The sequence below is a fragment of the Carassius auratus genome, unplaced genomic scaffold (genome assembly GCF_003368295.1).
Source record: "Carassius auratus strain Wakin unplaced genomic scaffold, ASM336829v1 scaf_tig00035541, whole genome shotgun sequence".
Classification (NCBI taxonomy): Eukaryota; Metazoa; Chordata; class Actinopteri; order Cypriniformes; family Cyprinidae; genus Carassius; species Carassius auratus.
In genome coordinates this window covers 20,564-40,883 of record NW_020526241.1, presented here as the reverse complement: position 1 = coordinate 40,883, position 20,320 = coordinate 20,564, and the positions used below count along the sequence as shown (strand labels likewise).

The 20,320-nt window shown below is 35.9% G+C and overlaps 1 protein-coding gene across 6 annotated transcripts in view; it reads right to left on the bottom strand.

Moving 5' to 3' along the window:
• Nucleotides 1–20,320, bottom strand: part of LOC113082025 (protein sidekick-2) — a 73,622-nt gene that overhangs the window by 35,231 nt on the left and 18,071 nt on the right. For all 6 annotated transcript variants that reach the window (XM_026253939.1, XM_026253942.1, XM_026253943.1 and 3 more), the window contains exons 4-16: nucleotides 14,151–14,284; nucleotides 12,780–12,891; nucleotides 12,082–12,272; nucleotides 11,152–11,235; nucleotides 10,322–10,516; nucleotides 8,763–8,879; nucleotides 7,304–7,471; nucleotides 7,061–7,163; nucleotides 4,525–4,701; nucleotides 3,733–3,869; nucleotides 2,854–3,001; nucleotides 1,038–1,178; nucleotides 212–393 (exon numbers count right to left, since the gene is read on the bottom strand). In XM_026253939.1, the coding sequence (XP_026109724.1) occupies nucleotides 212–393; nucleotides 1,038–1,178; nucleotides 2,854–3,001; nucleotides 3,733–3,869; nucleotides 4,525–4,701; nucleotides 7,061–7,163; nucleotides 7,304–7,471; nucleotides 8,763–8,879; nucleotides 10,322–10,516; nucleotides 11,152–11,235; nucleotides 12,082–12,272; nucleotides 12,780–12,891; nucleotides 14,151–14,284 (1,889 nt within the window). The remainder of the gene's footprint in view (nucleotides 1–211; nucleotides 394–1,037; nucleotides 1,179–2,853; nucleotides 3,002–3,732; nucleotides 3,870–4,524; nucleotides 4,702–7,060; nucleotides 7,164–7,303; nucleotides 7,472–8,762; nucleotides 8,880–10,321; nucleotides 10,517–11,151; nucleotides 11,236–12,081; nucleotides 12,273–12,779; nucleotides 12,892–14,150; nucleotides 14,285–20,320) is intronic.

The window sequence follows — 20,320 nt, the reverse complement described above, 5'->3', positions numbered from 1 at the left end:
ATTATTATGAATGTTAAAAATAGTTTTGCTGTTTCTTTTCTTTTTTTTTTCTGCAAACTGTGATATATACTTTTTTCAGGATTGTTTGATAAATGTAAATTTTAAATTCACTGAATGACTTTTCTGTCATTTCAAACATTTTAAGAATAAAGGTATTCAAATCAATCGATTTTACTGATCCCAAACTTCTGAATGGGATCTAACCCCTCACCTCCTTGGAGTGTCCACTCTGTGACTTTATGGGAGTAAACACCCAGTCCAGCTCCGTTATATGCTGCCACCTCAATTTCATAATTCGTCCAGATGATGAGATCCTCCAGCAGCAGGTTGGTGAGATCAGGGTTAGAGATATTTTTATACTGGATATCCACAGGCAGACCGGTCAGACGATACCTGAGATTAGCAGATGGTCATATTGTTACTGTCGAGGACAGGTGCAGAGATTTCTGATCTTAACATATAGAGAGCTTTGACAGGGCAGAGAGTTTCCTCCAGATTACAATCTGATAAACATCTCTAAAATACACCTTGTCATCTACTCTTCATAATCAGATCTGTCGGGTTTATGTCCAGCAGTACCATCTGTAAGCAACAGAGAGCGACAGAGAACCACTCCAGAAATTTCATAGCATTCTGTGTGTTTTTCCTGAACTGTGCTGAGGACCACATGGGGCGACCAAGGTCAGGTACCATTACTTATGTTTGCAATACCAAAAACGGCCTTCAGCTTTCTTCAGTGATGAACAGGAAAAATATATAAATAAATGAACAAAAAGTCCATTTCACTGTCATTACTGACAGCAAGGAAAAAGCCCTGAAGTGCTCAAATCCTGAAGTAGCCTTGAAATAATACAATACAATCGAATTCACCCACAAACCAGCTGTGGGGAAAGAGAATCTAGACCGGCTGGAAAAGAGTCACATTGGCATGGCTTTGGAAAAAACATATTACAAAAAAATAAGAGTGAAACAAGGGCAAAAACCGAAAAGGGTTTAAGATAATGTAAAGACCCCAGACATGCATAAACATGTCTCACCGGATGATGTATCCTCTCAGGATGCCGTTTTGGTGGCTTTCTGGTGGTGGCTGCCACTGAATCATGATGGACTGGTTTGTGCGGCCGCTTGCGATGACGTTCTGAGGCGGAGCGCTGGGCGGCTCCTCTGGAAGAGACACCCTGGAGGAAAGAAGACAAACACGAGCAGGGATCAACCAATATGGATTTTTTGATGGTCAATATAAAGCCGATATAAATAACACTATTTAATTTAAAGATAAAGGACATTTAGAAGGCAAAGAAATGTATATTTATTTGACAAAATATTAAATAAATTAGAAAGAAAATTTGGTCCCACTTTATATTAGGTGGCCTTAACTACTATGTATTTACATAAATAAATAAGTCCAATGTACTTATTGTGTTCATATTGTATTGTAAAACACTTTTGCTGCTATTGAGGTGGGATAGGGGTAAGGTTAGGGAGAGGGTTGGAGGTATGGGTAAGTTTAAGGGTGGGAGCAGGTGTAAAGTATGGGTCAACAGTGTAATTATACATGTAATTACAGAAATTAAATACAAATGTAATTACATGTAGTTTTTTTTATATACATAAGTACAATGTAAAAACATGTATGTACACAATAAGTACGTTGGACTAAATTATTAATTAAAATGTAAGTACATAGTAGTTAAGGCCATTTAATATAAAGTGGGTCCGAAATTCTTTTTACGACTCAATCAAAAAAATGTATTAATAATAATAATAATAATAATAATGATAATAATAATAATAATAATAATAATAATAATAATAATAATAATAATAATAATAATAATAATAAAACTTCTAAATTCTGTAATCTTATTATAGTATTTTTCACTAATAAACAAATAATTGTAAATTCAAGTTATAATCTTAATCATTATATAATGGTAAAAATAAAAATTCCTCAAAGACCAGGTAATGGTATATTTTTATACCATTTACATTCTTTGTAAATGCCAAATGTTGGCCCATATATTGCTTTCACCGATATATCGGTTGATCACTAAACAAAAGATAATATTTAAAGATTAACACAAGATAATATTTAACATTATAAAAATGCTAATATAACATTACAAAATGTTGTCAAATATAAATTAAGACCAGGAGCTTCAGATGAATGCAATTCATGAAAGGAAATGCAATTTCAAATTGGCAATACGGACATTACTGTATTGTAAACTTAGTTTTTATGTTAAAAAAAAGTTTTTTTTTTTTTTTTTTTTTTTTCAGATTGGTCCAGTCTGGAACAATCACAAACACCAAACAATGAGACTGCTGACCAGCCATTGGCTCTTTTACTTGGAAGGTGGGACTTCTTTCATTCTAGTCAGTTTCTCCTATTCATTCAAATGCAAATGGTTCATCTCTGATATATAATGTCTAATATAGTCATAAATGATCTCTATCTCTTATATAGGCCAGTTCTCTTCTGTATATTCTGAGTTTGGATTATCTCAGCTAGAAGAGGTTTGTCTCAAACCTCAGGAGAACTAGAGGGATTTGTGGCCATTCGGATGGAATTTGCTGAATGTCTAATTTAAGTGTGGAAAAGCTTTCTTTACACGCCAAGGGCTTTGATAACACTGATCCTTGGAAGATACATTGACACACATAAACACACCCAAGAAAAATACAGCCATATACACACACAGCGTTCAGACAGATAAATCCTCCTATAGAAACTGTCCCACGAGAGCACAGGCAATTTTCACATGCTGTGACAGAGTGATAGAGTTATCTTTATGGTCAGACAGGGCAAAGCTGTGGTACGCTGCAGGCTTTAGGACCCTGCGATCTGCTCACCGGTCAGTCTCCTTGCTGAACTGGCCCTTGCCAACATCGTTGACGGCACACAGGCGGAACTGGTATGAGCGCGCCGGGATGAGCCCGTTGACCGTTACAGCAGTCGACTCCGGCTCGATGTTGGCCAACAGGATTGTCCAAGGAGCATCTGTGTAGAGCAGATAATGAAGAATACATAAAAAGCTAGGTGAAGAACTAAACCAACTATAAAAAAGAGGTTTTGCATAGGACAATCTTCTTAAGGTCCTATGAAGTCACTGAAGAACCTCTCATGTTCCATGGTTCAATGAACCAATGCAAAAAAAAAAAAAAAAAAAAAAAAAAATATATATATATATATATATATATATATATATATATATATATATATATATATATATATGACATTTAATAATAATAACTTTAATAATAATAATAATAATAATAATGATAATGATGATGATTATGATGATGATGATGATGATGATGATGATGATAAGCACATGTATTATTCCTGTTGTTGTTGTTATCCTAAACAAATTATTGTGATAATTATTATAATAATATTATTATAACAACAACAACAACAACATTAATAATAATAATAATAATAATAATTATTATTATTATTATTATTATTATTATTATTATTTACATATATTTTAAACACTGTTTACACTGTCAATAAAAAAAAAGAAATAATAATAATAATATTAATAATAATAATAATAATAATAATAATAATAATAATAATAATAATAATAATAATAATAATATCACATTAATTTCACATTATTATGACTTTCAGAACATCATCATTGAAATTCATAACAAGGTATCGACATCAATGTCACACAACTTGCCCAAGTTTAAGAATCCACATTTGGGGTCTTTACTCACTGTTTTCAGACACTTCCAGAATGTAGTGGATGAGAGGGCTGTTCCCATCGAAAGGTTTGGCCCACGTCAGGTTTATAGCTCTCTTTTCTGTGGTGCTTAACACTGCACTGGGGTTCTCAGGGGCATGAGGCAGCTGCCTGTGGGCAATATGTTGTGGAAAAGCGTGAGATAGTCTTTTCAGGGCAGACGATACCTGAGATTATTTAATGTGCACTTCATGTAGCATTATATCTAATGTCTGAAAGAAACAAGTACATAAAGGGATCATTTAAAACTATTTTTACCAATATTATTGAATTTAACAAGAAGCCACAACCATTAATCAGGAACTGTAAATGCAACATACACATTGAGCACAGAATACCACTTTTTCCTTTTCCTCTCTTTACATAAGACATGAAGAAAATAAGAGTTTTAAGAGAATGGGAATGTTAGACAGTGCTGAAACGTAGAAATGAATGAGTGAGTATAAAATGACTATAAGATTACAGCATCATTCGATAAGAGACATGACAAAAAAGAAAGAGACAGGGTGAACCGAAAAAATGAAGATGAACAGAAAAAAAAAAAAAATGAGAGCAGACAATAACTGCTGCTCTATTAAATTAAAAAATGGAGGCATCGAGACAGAAAAAGAGGCCGAGTGCAGGTGATAAACAGGGATATTGAAAAACTGAATGAGATACAATTCAGAGAGCAGGAAGAGAGCAAATCAAAAAGAAATGATCAGAAGAGATGAAGGACTAGGGAACAGAGCACAGAGGATCGTGGAAGTGGGTTTTCATCTCTGACCTCACGCGTAAGTGCGCGCTGCGGGAATCATTGCCGCCCACTGATGTCACTCTGCAGGTGTATGTGCCGATGTCACCTGACCAAGTCTGAGAGATGTGCAGCGTCCCGTTGATATCCAGACGCAGTCGAGGCAGAGACTGAGGGATGATCACCTGACCTTCCTTCTCCCAAACAAACCTGAATGCACACACAAACACCAACAATATTAACAGTCTACAAATATCCGCTCATTTGGAGACCATTATTGTGACCATCATTTTAACCCATTTATTAATTATTCAATTACAGATTACATCAAATCCAATACAATGCACTTTCTAATGGGACATATTTTGGAGTCAAACTGGTCTAGCATCCATCTAAAACCCATGAAACCACGCAAAACAAACTTTTTTTTTTTTTTTTTTTGGGAAGGATAACATTTGATAGGATGATTTATTCTATAATTCCAATGACTGCAAAGTAGTAGTTGCTTTGTGCCACTGGTCTGGCAGACAGAGTTATCGTATTACACCTGTGTATATGAAGAAGTGTATTTAACAATGTAGTTCCGCATTTTACATTCATCACAAAGACAATGTACAGAGTACAGGGAACATCCAAGGTCATCGGAAGCTTCTAACAGATGTTTCCAAGCTCTGCGTAATCGATAAGACTCTCACACACACGCTGGAAACAGATACGCATTCACAAACACTCGTGATTAATTGCATCATGGCCTGGCTTGTTGGAAATCCTTTTACTGCTGCTATCAATTACTGCTTCCATCTAACACAATTGCCCTTCTTTCTCATCCCTCATTCCTTACAAAATAAGTGAAAAGCCTCCACGGGTGTTTGGAAGGAGGTTAAGGAGGACAGAGAGGGATCCTGACTGAATCACTGAAACAAAAAGAAGAAAAGAAAAAAAAAACACCCATAAAAGACGTCACTTAGTGAAGTTCAGGTTCTCATTGAGAGGAACCCTGGAAGTTTGCAGGTTTTTAATGCGAGTCTGAATCTTGCCTTCAGATCACTCCTCGATATCGGACTGCTGTAATGGAAGATGGTTGAGGCTGTGGACTTCCAACTGAGCACACTGGGACTGCAGGCAGATTCAAAGATTCTGGGGAACTGTATGGGGGTTGTAAATGTTGAGATAATGTAATGGCTCATGATTTCACGCTGGTGCGGCATCATTAACGCTAGACGATTTTATCCATCAGGATTTGATTTGGCGTGAAACATGGCAGACTATGATACTGCTAAGGCATGCATCAATATCACTAGTGCTCAAACTCCAAGTACTTCCATTCCAAGTTGGATGTGAGATATTCCTTGTAACACATTCTTAGGTGCTCCATTGATGTGGGGATGAGGAGTTACATGAATGTATAACTGAAGAGATCTGACTGTCTTCAGGCATTTTCTATTCCTCTTGTCTCCGTATAATGCCTGTTATTGTCTTTTCACACTGAATGCAAAAACATGACACTTTTGAATCAAAACAATAGATCCTTATTGGGCTATTCACACCAAGCGCCATCATTGGCTGTATATTAATAAGCAGTGGACGATGTTAAATCCATATACATGAAACATATTTGAGGAAAAATGCATTGTTGGTTAGCTCCACCTAGCGTGCTAACGTGAATTAACATAAGCCAATCATTTGTTTTGTGTAAAAGCATGTTTATAAGTGCAGCGCTGCTTAGTTTACAGCAGCAACCAAGGAAACACTTTATTGCTGTTGTAGCATAGCTTCACAAAACTCTGTTTTTGCTTTAAAGCGTGAAATTATGCAATTATTATAAAAGTATCTCATTTTAAAAAAGTGCTCGTGCTACATGTGTGTTACATTTTAGTTTGGATAGTGATGAAAATGCAATGGTTGCCTCTAATTTCAAATCTCTACAGATATTTAGCAGTTTAGTTTAGTTTAGTTTAGTTTAAATGTGCATTAAATATTGCATGCGATTTATCATGCAGCCATAGTTTAGTTGTTATAGAACAAATAAGCAACATATACATTTCCTCAAACAAAGAGAAAAACTCAGGATCGGTATCGGGCAATTAGCTTGTAAAAAATCTGAATCAGCCAATGAAAATCATGATCGGTGTATCATTAACTAGAATCCACCTAGTAGTGGCCAAGCAATGACCCAGAACCAAAATCACCAAAAAAAAACAACACAGTAGCAACCCATATTAGAACGCTGATGAATCATTACTTTAACTACTATGTAAATACAATAAAATATCAAGTTGGAAGTCTGATTTTGCTTTTTAAACCTAAAATTAGAGTATTTAGGGACTAAATAATATTAAAGACACCTCAGGACTGCAAAGCAATGCACTAAAATTCCTTAGCAACTGCAAAGTAATGCCTTACAAAGCATTCATAAAACATTTAATTTTTTTCAAAAAATGTAAACATCTAGCTAAATAATGTTATTTTTCTCCACCCACATGGTTGCATTAGCATAAAAGTAGTTTAAAAAAATGCTAAGCTTTTGTGTTTACTACAATTATTTGCAGTCAAATGTATGTGGGCGCACCTGACTGAGACACTGGGGTCATGTGTCACACCGCAGGTCATGGTGGCTTTTGTTCCTTTGATGACACTCTGATCCTGAGGAGGATTAGTGATGCGTGTACGTGCTGTTTGATAAAACAAAGGAAATGCAAATTAGCATATACACAGGTGTATTACACGAACATGCAAACGCACTTAAGCATGGACATCCTAAAGTACAAAGTCTGTGATCTATACACTTCAAAACACACACACGCTCACTCACCCCAGACCACGAGGTCGGCTGAGGCCTCGTCTATGCCTCGGGAGTTGCTGGCCATGCAGGTGTAGGTGCCGGCGTCCGATAAGTGGGAGGGGCTTATGAGTAAACTTCCTGACTCCAGGAGAGTGAACCGTGGGAGCTGAACCGAACCGCTTGCCAGCACTCGTTCCCCTGTGGAGAACATACCCAGACATACATATATACATAAGTGTCATTTTTGTTACGGTCTTAATCCATATCATGCAATTTGGTTTATATAAACCAATATAAAAGAAACCAAGTATACAAGCATAACAAAAAATAAAGCTTATTTAAAAGAAAAAGACAGAAAAAATATATATTAAATCATATTTATAAACCTATAATAAAAACTTATGCAATTTTTATTATTTATGTAATTAAATATTATGATTTAATAAATGAAAACATATTATAATATTAAAATTGATTATATTATATTATACTATATTATATTATACTATACTATAATACAGTATATTATATTAGTATTCTTAAAAGACATCTTTATTCAACTATCTAGTTTAAGGCTACAAGATCTCCATTCACAATAGAGTTTCAAAACAAAAAAATGAAAGAACACAAAATCACATTTTTAGAGGATTATTTTATAAGGGAAATCAAAAATTCAGTCAATACTGTGAGAAGGATATTGAGTGAGGTATTCAAGCTTCAGAAAAGGACACAAAGGCACTATAAAACTATAATAAAGGTGGTCAATATGACTCATGTGCTATATTCCAAGTCTTCTGAAGTCATGCTTTAGTTTTGTGTGAGAAACTGCCTGCAATTTTGAGTTATGCCGAACTGAATGTTCCCTTCCAGTGAGCTGCAACTGATTCATTGAAAAGCTCTGACTCAACTGAATTATTTGTTTACTAATCAGATATTTCTATACCAAAAGAGCTAGGAAGATTTTTTCAATGGATAAAATGACTTAAATTTGAGTCAACTGATCGCAAAAAGCTGTTTTATGGTATCAGAGCATGGCTTCAAAAATGGTGAGGAGTCATATAGACTTTTCGAAGCTTGGCAGCCTTGATTCCAATTCATTATAAATGTGTAGACAAGAGGGACAAAGACAATTCTTTTGTGTTCCACAGGAAATGACATGTGGATTCGGAAAAACAGACGGGTGAGTAAACAATGACAGAATTTTCCTTTTTGGGTGAATTAATCATTTAAAGTATCCTTCTGCTCCGGCATGACCTCAAACTGTATTGTACATACATACAATATCTTTTTTTTATCTCTATTTGCATAATTGTAGCCTATGTCAAATATTTTTCAATGTGACTCAATAGAGTGGCAGAAAATAACCAGCCAGAGCTGGTAAAACAGAGGAACAGAGAGGCTCCGAGGTGAAGTGCAGCCTGGGAGCTGACATTCTGTAGTTGTTCCTCTCAAATGTGTGAGTGGAGACAATGAAGGATGTGTTCTTCACCTTTCTGCCAGGTGATGGCAGGACGGGGTGCTCCTGAGGTCTCACAGTGCAGGATAACTGACATGCCGTCAATCACAGTGCTGTCGGAAGGCCCTGCCGTGATGTTCGGTGCTATGCCTGCGAGAGAAGCACAGCAACTGCATGAGAAACAGAGACGTACAACGGCACACGCAAGTTCAAACACCTCCTTGCATTCGCAAGAGCTGGGAAATCACACAAAACTCCATTCCCGTGGATCAAAGCCCGGCTGAAAAACCAAACAAGTAAAGAAAACAAAAGCATAAAAGCAGGTCTGAAACAAAAAGTTCAACAACAGAAAAAAAAAGGAAAAAAAAAAACAATTCACTGGGAAATGTAGACAAGTAAGTTAAATTGGGATTTTGGAGGTGGGCGAATAAACAGTTCCTCGCAACTTCCAGATCGGGTAAAAATACTTAAGGAATAGTTCACCTAAAAAATTGTAATTGTGTCATTACTGATTCACCCTCATTTCATTCCTAACCTGTATGACTTACATGTTCTTCTGTGGAGAACAAAAGCTTATATGGGACCTGGACCCCCTCCACCCCCCCCCCCCAAAAAAAACAGTCTAAAATTTGAATAAATATGCTTTCCATTGATGTATGGTTTGTTAGGCTGGGACAATATTTGGCTGAGATTCATCTGTTTGAAAATCTGGAATCTGAGGGTGCAAAAAAAAAAAAAAAAAAAAAAAAATTAAATAAATAAAATAAATATTGAGAAAATCACCTTAAAAGTTGTCCAGATTAAGTCCTTAGCAATATATATTATTTATAAACAAATACATTTTGATATATTTATGGTTGGAAATTTGCAAAATATCTTCATTTTACTTAATAACCTAAAGATTTTGGCGTAAAAGAAAACTCGATAATACAATGTACAAGTTTAAATATACAAATATACCCACGCTTCTTCAGACTGGTTTTGTGATCCAGGCTCACATATTTGATTGTTTTGGACCCCACTGACTTCCATTGTTTGGGCAAAATCAGTTCCCCAAAATATCACCTTTTGTGTTTCACAGAAGAAAGCAAGTCATACAGGTTTGGAACGACATGGCAAGATTTTCATTTTGGATAAACTACCCCTTTAACTTCAGTATTGTCCATATCCATGAGCAGTAAGCAGAGGTAAACAGCGGCTAGCTCTGGTGTTTAGTGTTTCAGAGAGCTCTATGTGTCTCTGAGCGGCAAGATAAGCTCAGTCAGTCCTCTATAAAAGCCCTCTTTATCTCTCCCTGTCTCTCTGTCGGTCTCTCTCCTCCTCACAACTCTTCCTCACAACGGGGTATTAATCGCAGCTTTAGCATGCCGACAAAAAGCACATCAGCGACACGAGAGAGAACGAAGACTGGAAGAAAGAAAGACAGAAAGCCATTGTTGGTGTGGGATTCAAAGCCTTTCTGATTGCGAGAGAAAGAGACAGACGGAGAGAGAGGCAGAGGAAATAAATGTGCACATGTATTTGTGCATTAGTGTATAAGGCATGCGAGGCAGAGAGGAAAGGTGTAGAGAGGGATAGACGGATGAACTCACTCGTAACGGCGAGGTAGGTGTTGGTCTGCACCTCTCCGGCCTGGTTGCGGGCGAAGCACTGGAACATTCCGGTGTCATCGGGCAGAAGACCGTTAACCTGGAGACTACCTCCTGCCAGCACTCTGTAGCGTGGGGTCTTCACGGGGCTTATGGGTACTGCATCCTTGTACCACACAATATCAGGCTGAGGCACACCTGAGACGAACAGGCATACATGTAAAGAAAACCAGTTGAATTAAGAAAATACGGGATAATATGATATATAAAATAATATGAATTAAACAATAAAATATTATAAATAATAAATATAATAATGTAATAATAATATCTGAAATATAATTTAAAATGTATAAAGATTAATATATTATAATTTATTACATTTTATATATATATATATATATATATATATATATATATATATATATATATATATACTTTATTCTGATTAATTTAGCTATTAACTATTAATAAATTATTACATTTCTTAATACATAAACTGAATAAAAATTAAACAAATTTTAAGATATTTTTAATTTTATCTTTCTAAATGTATGTATCAATTTAATATATATTTATTATATTTTAAAACAAACTGCATGCATAATTCTTAAATTATTATATTTAATGTTTATAATATATTATTTTATGTCATTTAATGTATAAATGTATAATTTATTCAATATTAAACTAATTGAAAACAATATTATATATATTGTGTGTGTGAGTCTGTTCTGATTAACTGTGGGTGGTTTGTGCAGCATGCTGCTGTCAGAAAAATGACTTGATGCTTGAAAAACCTCATTAGGATGAGATGTCAGAAGGTGTCTCACCTCTGGCCTGGCAGGGAATGTCCACTACTTTTTCCATCTCAGCTGTGATGTGTTTTTCTGGTTCCTTCACAAACTGAGGAGGTTCTGCGGGAAAGAAAGAGGAAGCGAGAGAGAGAGAGGGTTGTGACCTCCACATGTGCACTTGAGAGAAAAACACCACAGACAGACAACACAGCAAGCAAGATTGAACATTTTTCAAATAAACAGGACTGTTGTTGGATTTTTGAAAACATCATATTCAGGCTTTTTGATTTCACTCTGATAACAGAACATTTCCATAGAGATAAAGATAGAAAAATGGCCCTAAAGGGGATATACACTGTATATAGTGACTAGTCACATTTTTCTAATGTATTTTTAAATGCATCCTTTCTAAAAAGTACTCATTAAAAATTTATTAGAGCTACAGGCACAATGTATGACTGAAATGTCACCCAAGTGAAGCTTTGCTGCGATGTCTTTTTACAGTATTTTCAGTTAATTTGGCTTCTTTTCTTCTGCACATGCTCATTAGCTTCAGCATGTCCACTGTTGCTCAGTGAATATAGATTTTTGTGCTGAATTGAAGAGGTTGACTCAGCACACTGATTATAACGAGCAGAATATTAGTCTGAACATGATTTATTTATTTATTTTTTACAGTGGAACATTTGTATATCAGCACTTTTTTTTGTATTCAATCTCCTGCTATAATGAACAAAAGCATGGTGAGGATAGCTGATCAAAACAGAGGAGATTTCAATTAAAGTCTCAAAAGTACAGTTCCAAAAGCAACTTGTAAAATCTACGCAATGCACTTTAGGGGGAAATACATTTTATAAACTGCCACAGAAAGAAAGAATATGGCACAAAACATGCCATTCATGGATTTCGAATGAACTTGTGGATTTATTTACACTAAGAAAAAACTGGTGTGTAATTGTGTATTACCGAGCACATGTAGGTACGCTCCAGCGCTGACAGAGGGAACGCTGCTGCTGCGGAGGACAGCTTCACACTCGTAGAAGCCAGAATCACTGACCACTGGACTCAACACCGTCAGTCTACGGTTAAAATCACTCAGTCCACTCCTCACCGGAACACCGTCCTTCTTCCAGCTGATGCTCAGCTTTATTAGTGGCCTGACAGAGAATTAAAATGGTGTTGAAAAAGATTATTGTTAAACATAATTTATTGAATTATGCAAATGCTTGCTTGTTCCTTTTATTTCCATGTGCTCTTATTTTGTTTTTCTCCATCCATCAAAATGTGAAACTGCTATGTAAATATCTGTGTATTTGAAGCACTTTGTAAACACTATTTTAAAAGCTGCATACAGTTTTTGTCTTTTGTAATTAATAGCATGTCATGGATTCTGTCAACTCCAGAACATTCATATATTAATTTAGCATTTTCTTAAAAAAAAATAAATAAATCGTAAAAATGTAGTTCATAAACACCAAAAAAATATAAGAATAAGCTTCAATGGAGTCTGTACGTCACATGAAATAATTGCAGAAAAGTGGTGAGAAATCGAATAAAAACAGACAGAATTGTGACAGATTTCAATTCACCGCTCGCCTCGTAATCACCATAATTAAAGTCATTTTCCTTTCATTCAAACTGTGAAGGAATCAGAGGTCGGTCACCTAGCATTGGCCACACACTCCATGGTGACCTCAGAGGTGCCGGAGATGACGCTGGTGTTCCTCGGCGGGATGACAATGGTGGGAGCGATGGGGTCTGCGGGACCACCAACATCTACAGCAGAAGAGAAATGTGAGAATGAGAAAATGATGAGAGCTTGAGCGAGTCTGTTATGACACACAGGTAAAGGACATTATCGAGTGAGTGTTTTTAATAGAACTCCGATCTGTCATCTTCAGGTGTGAGTGTGTCCTGATGTAGGAAGTGCCAGCCGATATATTGTATGTGTTACAGCAAGTGTGACAGGTTTGAGTTTGGAAGAGGAACTTATATCTCTGCTCTCAGGGCAGTTATGTGTGTGTGTGTGTGTGTGTGGAGCTCTGTCAGAGACAGTCTCTGCAAAGCACTGATATTCAACTACAGCTTCTGGAAAGAACTGCCCTCTACACACACACACACACACACACCACCCACGATCTCTAATCTTCTCGCTGTCTCTGCACCATTCTTTAGTTCCTCCTGTATTAGACTCAAAAATATCATATCCTGGTTTGCTGGGAGAATCTGATATACTGAAACTCTCACAAAATACAATCCATAACTGTTAATATTCTCGCTGCAGATGCTGCGAGAGTGAAAAAAAGCACTGTCACAGACAGAAGGCTAATATGTATTTGTCTATAGCCTGTTGTTCACAGATTTATATGTTCATATAATCAGCATGTTGTCTAAAACAGAAAGGCAAGATTCCAAACTTTGTTATATTTACAGGGTTAATTCCATTCTTTTGCATTTGAACATGAGGAATTGAGAACAGAAATATATGCATATGTATTTGAACTTTCAAGTGTTACAGTATTAAAGTTAATAAATACATACATTTATTGTAATATTAGCAAAAATGTGTTTTATATATATATATATATATGTTAATAAAAAAAAATATATACAACCTTAAACTGAAACATCGATTAAATTTATTTTCATCGCAGATAGGAACGAGCAATATATCCATTCTAACTTTCAAACATAGTTTTTAGTAGGTTCTAGTGTTTTTTTTATATAAATACATTTGTTTATAAAAAAAAATGTAATGTGTGAGTGTGCATTTATTTATTTTACTATAAACAAATTTAGAATTTAATTATTGTATAAAATTCTTTCCTAATTAAATTTTAAATATTTTTTTTTTATATTTTCAAAAACAATATTGCCAATAACATGAAAATTATTGGTCCAAATTTTAATATATGCAAATCCCTAGTTTTACTACAGTAGTTGGCACCTGTGATATAATCATTTGTAAAAATGATAATACATTTTAGCCCACAGGAGGACATCCAAGCGTAACTTCTACATCTCTGCTGACTTACTTTCCACAGACAGTGTTATGGGCTGGCCAGTCTTGTTTTCGCCGTTCTTGTCATTTACAGCTTGTACGTAGTATCTTCCAGCATCTGGGGCCACGGTGGACAGGATGACCAGCGTATTGTCCAGAGTAATAGCTCTGTGAGAAAACAACAAGCAGAATCACGGTCAAAAATCTCCCGCTGTCAGACATCACACTCAAGCACTGATTTATAACGCTGCATCTATATCATCACAACACACTACACACCAAATGTTCAGTGCTCCGCTTGAAAAGCTGATATTTACATGAACAAAATCCCCACGGATGTTTCAAAAGCCACTGTGGAGTACTAATTCACTGCCATCTCATTATGCCTATTCATATACACAAAGAATAATGTCTTTAAAAACATGATAGAATTCAGAATGGTTCTTTTTTAGTTGTTTTTCCCCCTCAGTCACTGACACAAAGACTCATTCAGACATAATGAACAAAGAAACTTAATTTCTCCATCTGTCATTTCCCCTTCAGATCAACAACTCCATGAAATGACACTGCTCCATAAATATCTCATAAACCACTTCTGGCAACATGCAAAAGCAGCTGCTACGATGGAAGATTTTTTATTTTTTTCACCATGAAAACAGAAATACTACTACCATTATCCATTTTCACAGCCATTTTCCATTGTTTAATTAAACCATTATTAAATTTAAGTACTTTGAAATATATGATAAATAAAAGACTTGACATGAACACGTAATATATATATTATACAACAAAGTTGACATAATTTGTAAAGGGGCAATAAAATAAACAACTTGTTGTACGTGTAACACTACTTTCTCTTTAGCAGTACATTCACGCATCTCACTTTGAATAAGCAGCCATTTTTATCCGAGAGCCCCATTGCGGTCCACTGGGTCGAGTCCTGACACTTACCCCATGGAGTCCCAATTACCGTGCCTCCTTTGTTTACAATCAATGTTTTCTCATTATGACTATGTGTTGGACAATTGAGGAAGAATTGTTCGTTCTGCGTGGCTGCCCTCGACCCGTCTCACACACCCAACAGTCTTTGAGCTGGCACCCACGTTCCCCCGACCCGAGTCCTCCGGGGTGCGGAATGCTAATAGGAATCTGTCCATCTCACTGTAAGAATACCAAATGTGTGTCGGAGCCCCAGAGCCACTATCGCAACAAGACTGCAGATGCTCACTGATAAAGTCAGCATATTTTGAGGCAAAACTGAGAGATCTTTTGCTTATCTTTCATTCTCTCTTGGCTTTATGATTGTAAGAATACTATAGCGTGCATGATTGTACAGTGTATTTTTATATGTTATATCCGTATACATAAAGCAACAACATGCAGTAATTATAACTATTGCTGATACTGAAGTTGTAAAATATAATTAACTAAATGCATACATACCTACCTACCCAACCATTGGCTATTTTTTCTCACAGAAACAGCAATTTTGTGATATCAACTTCAAATTTGGAATACAGCTTAGTTAGACGTGGCTTTGATTTTATGGATTAGATAGATTCCAATTATTTTGAAAAATATTTATTTTATATAAAATATACATTTTTATTACAGTACATTTTCTTCACAGTAAACTCAAATTTCTAGAACGTTTTAAATTTTAATTTTTTTAAATGCCTTAGATCTGTATTTGAAAGTGTTCATTAATTGCGATTTTCACATCTACTGTATGTTAAAAATTGGCGTTGACAGTAAAGATGGTACTTTATTTCATTTTATTTCAGTTGATTTTTCGGCTTTATTTTAATTAACCAAAATATTTTTGATAGTTTTAGTAAACACTCAAAACACTGAGCTGAGTTCGAGCCCAGTTTGACTATCTGGAACATCTTTCCTTCCATTATGCATATTCCCATCAATAAAATCAGCAATGAAACCAAAAAAAGTAACCAATAATATAAACGGTGTGCACAGACTGTTGCAGAACAGCTTTTAGCAAACCAAATCATCAACAAAACAACTCCAATTCAAATATTCATGAGTATCTGCATATTTAAAATTAATTTAGTCCTAAAGCCCTCATTACACCGATCCAAACACTTCAGCACTTTCAGTAAAGATAAAACACATAAAATATTGAAATTGAGACTGCATTTACTGAATTGATAAGCAATATTATGCTAACAATTTCAAAAGCACCGTCTGCTTTATTAAAAAGCAAAAAGCCTCATCCTATTCCTACACTTTGCCTGAGGATAAACCTTAACAACAGCACGATAAAGACATTACGCTCAAGCGCAGACGGCTGTCACAGGATATTACATCAACCTCCTGAAATGATTAATGACTGCTGTATGATTAGAGCAGCTCAACATAGAGGGATGACATAAGAGCGGATGATTGATTTTAATATCTCCTCATGCACACACTTGGTCTCCGATTTCTCCCGTTTTCAGCCCACGATGTAGCGTTCCAGATGGATAAGGGGCTGGTTAATAAGGGCGAACGGCTGTGGTGTGATGATCTGTAGTGAATATTTCACTCTGCCTGGGTCCTGGTGCGGCAGGTGTCAGGGAGAGAGCCACACTGCTGCTGAATTATGGATTGGAAGAGGGACAGCGAGCGGCCCAAGACTGCAAATTAATCTCAGGTGAATCCCTAAACCTGAACACATAAAACGAGAATAAAGACACAGCTAGCAGACCGAGCAGCTAATGAGGCAGTCAAGAACACACACACACACTTACAAATTTATATATGCATAATTGCACATACATTGTTATTTCCTTTTTTTTACACATTCACACACACATAATAAAATATGATTTACACTGCTAAAAAATACGATACCGAATTCCTGACCGACAGTGCACACGTGATAAAGGTCATGAACAAACATTATCGCACATGACTCACACACACAATAAAATATAGCACATATACATGTTTCTGAAAGCACAGATGGATATAAAATAAGTGATGGCAACATATGACAGAGGTACATTATGAATTTAGAAATGCCAAAGAACATGTAACCCAGACGCCCATCAGGAAATCTGACATTTGTATCTAAAATGTCAGGAATTATGATGCAATATAAGAAAAAAATATTCAAGAAACCCTATAATGAAACTGGATTTCTGGTATTTCTTTTTATACTTTTATATTTTTATAGATTTTAACAAACATGTTTGTGGTACAGATGGCTTACAGAAGAAAGACATTTACACAATACCAGAAAATCATATAGACATTATGATTCACTGAAAATCATAAACCTTATTATCTGCATAGCAACATCCTTACAACCATGTACAATACCCTGGTATCACTCAAGCAAGTTCTATTCTTACTTATTTGTGTGAAAAGATTTCATGAAATCAGTGATCAGTGACTGTTTCTTGTTGAATCACAGAGCTGAGAAATTAGTATCACTGTTGAATTGTTTTCTCATCAAAGTTATTTAATGCATTTACTTGCTGCAAGTCTGCCAAATGATGCCATTCTGGGAAAATTCTCACAGTACATGTGTGCATAAAACACTGAGTCTGTAAATCAGATCCAAAATGTTATGAGCGCCAAACCTGGGCGGCATTATAAGGCGACACGAGTTCACTCTTTAATGCAGGTTGTTCCAAAAAGAAGAAAGCATTAATTATCATAAATGCATCAGATGAATCATTAAAGGGGTCATATGATGCAATTTCAATTTTAACTTCCTTTTTGGAGTGTTACAAGCTCTTGGTGCATAAAGAAGATCTATAAAGTTGCAAAGAGTAAAGTCTCAAATCCAAAGAGATATTCTTTATCAAAGTTAAGCAATGCCCCCCTAAAACGGCTCGTTCAAACCAGTGTTAATTTTGGCAGGCATTTTTGATCTAGTCTTAGTCTTAGTCATTTAATACTGACAAAAAAAAATATATATATATATATCCTATGTGTGCAAACATTTTCATGCTTAATATACAGTTCTCTCGAATGCTTGATTCTGCCGGTTGAGTCATGTCATTATACCATAAAATGTTTAGCATAATAACTGCTTAAACTGTACAGTATATTTGACTATCGTCCGAGTAAGAAAGAAGCTGTGCTGTGCTGGTTTCATGTCTCTCGTAGCACCCCGTGGTCTGTGGTCTTTTCTCTCACATAAAATAATTTTTAACCAAAACAGTATGCTTTATGGTGTATAAATATTCAAGTGTACAACTAAATGGTTTTTAATGCTAAATAAACCCTATATGATCCTATTCACTGTTAGCTTAGCAACATGCTAACAATCAAATTCTACTTTAAACAACTGAGTTGAGATTTGCATTCACGAGGTTCATTTCATTTAGCAAGCAGTCAGCAAGGCAGCCCAAAACAAAGCTTGTCTTCGCCTGTGTTCAAACGTGTTTGTTGAACCACTATAACAGTTATATGTACACAATAGCAAGTGGAATGGCATTTGTCAGTGCAGTGCTCTTTCAGCACCCTCCAGGGAGCAGCGGAGTCCGCAGTCGATGACCTCTATTACACTTAGACAAATACGCACGGCACAAGCCACGGTCCCTTTAGAGGGAATAGGATCTCGAGCGAATATCACACGCACACAGTCATGGTAAATATATCTGGGAACACTTACAAATACTGACAGGACACACACAAACAGATCCAGCGCATACACACAGCACAAGCGGAATACAGGTGGTCAAATAAAACTGACAGAAAGAATATGCTTGATTTTTCCAGGGAAATGCCCAGGAATGGAAAACCGGGAGTCGAAGAACATGTTGTGCACACTTACGCGAACAACACCTGTCTAGCATACACAAGCTAATGCTACTGCTGGAGCTGATATTTCAAGTTTTATGCTGTAGAAAACCAGAAGTAGCCCCTCTGGTGCCATCAGTGTCTGCTGAATGGAAATCCTTTCTGACACTAGTCAAATATATTCAGGACTCAAATAAAACCTAAATTTTACCACCCACTAACAGGAACCTGAGCCAGACCATGTGTCCTAAGAGTTTAGCATAACCGTCCCTGCTGAAACTGCTGGAAGCCTTATATGTCAGTGAAATACATATGCAATGCTAGTTTGGATCAGATGTGTTTGGCCTCTATGACTTTTGACGTCTGGTCTGGAATGATTGTATGAATCTATTTGCTGTAGGATTCAGTAAAAAAAAAAAAAAAAAAAAAAAAAAATCCTTTACTGACCATGCACAAATAATAGAAAAGTGAATATAAAATATTAATCATATTCCGATTGTGTATGCGTTTTTAACACATTTTAAGATTTTCCACAACATTTTGCTAACATCACCACAGTGCATCTGCAGGTGCAGATGGTTGAATTTATGTTATACTTACACACCTTCTGAAAATGCATGACTAAGGGTTGTGAAATATTTTTGTAGGGAGAAAACAAATTATTTTTAGAAATGCAAATACATCCATATACAGATGGTTAAAGATTCTTTATGACCTGTATTTTGCGCTCTTGTGTGCTGTCGTCAAAGGGAATGAACCGGTTGATTAATTTGCTGTGCAAATATATTAAAGATGGAGTAAGTGATTTCTGGTAGTCAATGTTGATATCACCAAAACAAACAAACCCCTACCCCAAAAGGGTCTCGCCCTTATTTTTAAAGCTCCACCCCACACAAGTGTATGAAACCCAGGCAACGATTCGTTTTGTGAAACAAAGCAAAACCAATGTTATACCAGACGCAAGTGGTATGGCATGACAAAATACTGTAGAACTTGTATTATAATCAGTGATGCTGCCAACACCATATATATATATATATATATATATATATATATATATATATATATATATATATATATATATATATATGCGCATCTATGGTCTACACTGGATGCAGCACGGTGCGACACAGTAAACCTCAGACAGAAAACTGCTGCTGCGTATTATGTCATATTGACACAAACTTCAGCGCTTTGTTGTGTCCAGTGTACTACTAGACTGACTTAAACTGTTGCAGCACAGACATGGTGTTACTCACCTATCGAGAAGAAACAAAGCAAGCCTTACGCTCTGCGCTGAAAAGCTGATCCAATATTTACACAAATCCTACTTATTGCCTTAAAGGGTTAGTTCAGACAAGTTATGTCATTAATGACTCACCCTCATGTCGTTCCAAAACCCATAAGACATCCGTTCATCTTCAGAACACAGTTTAAGATATTTTAGAT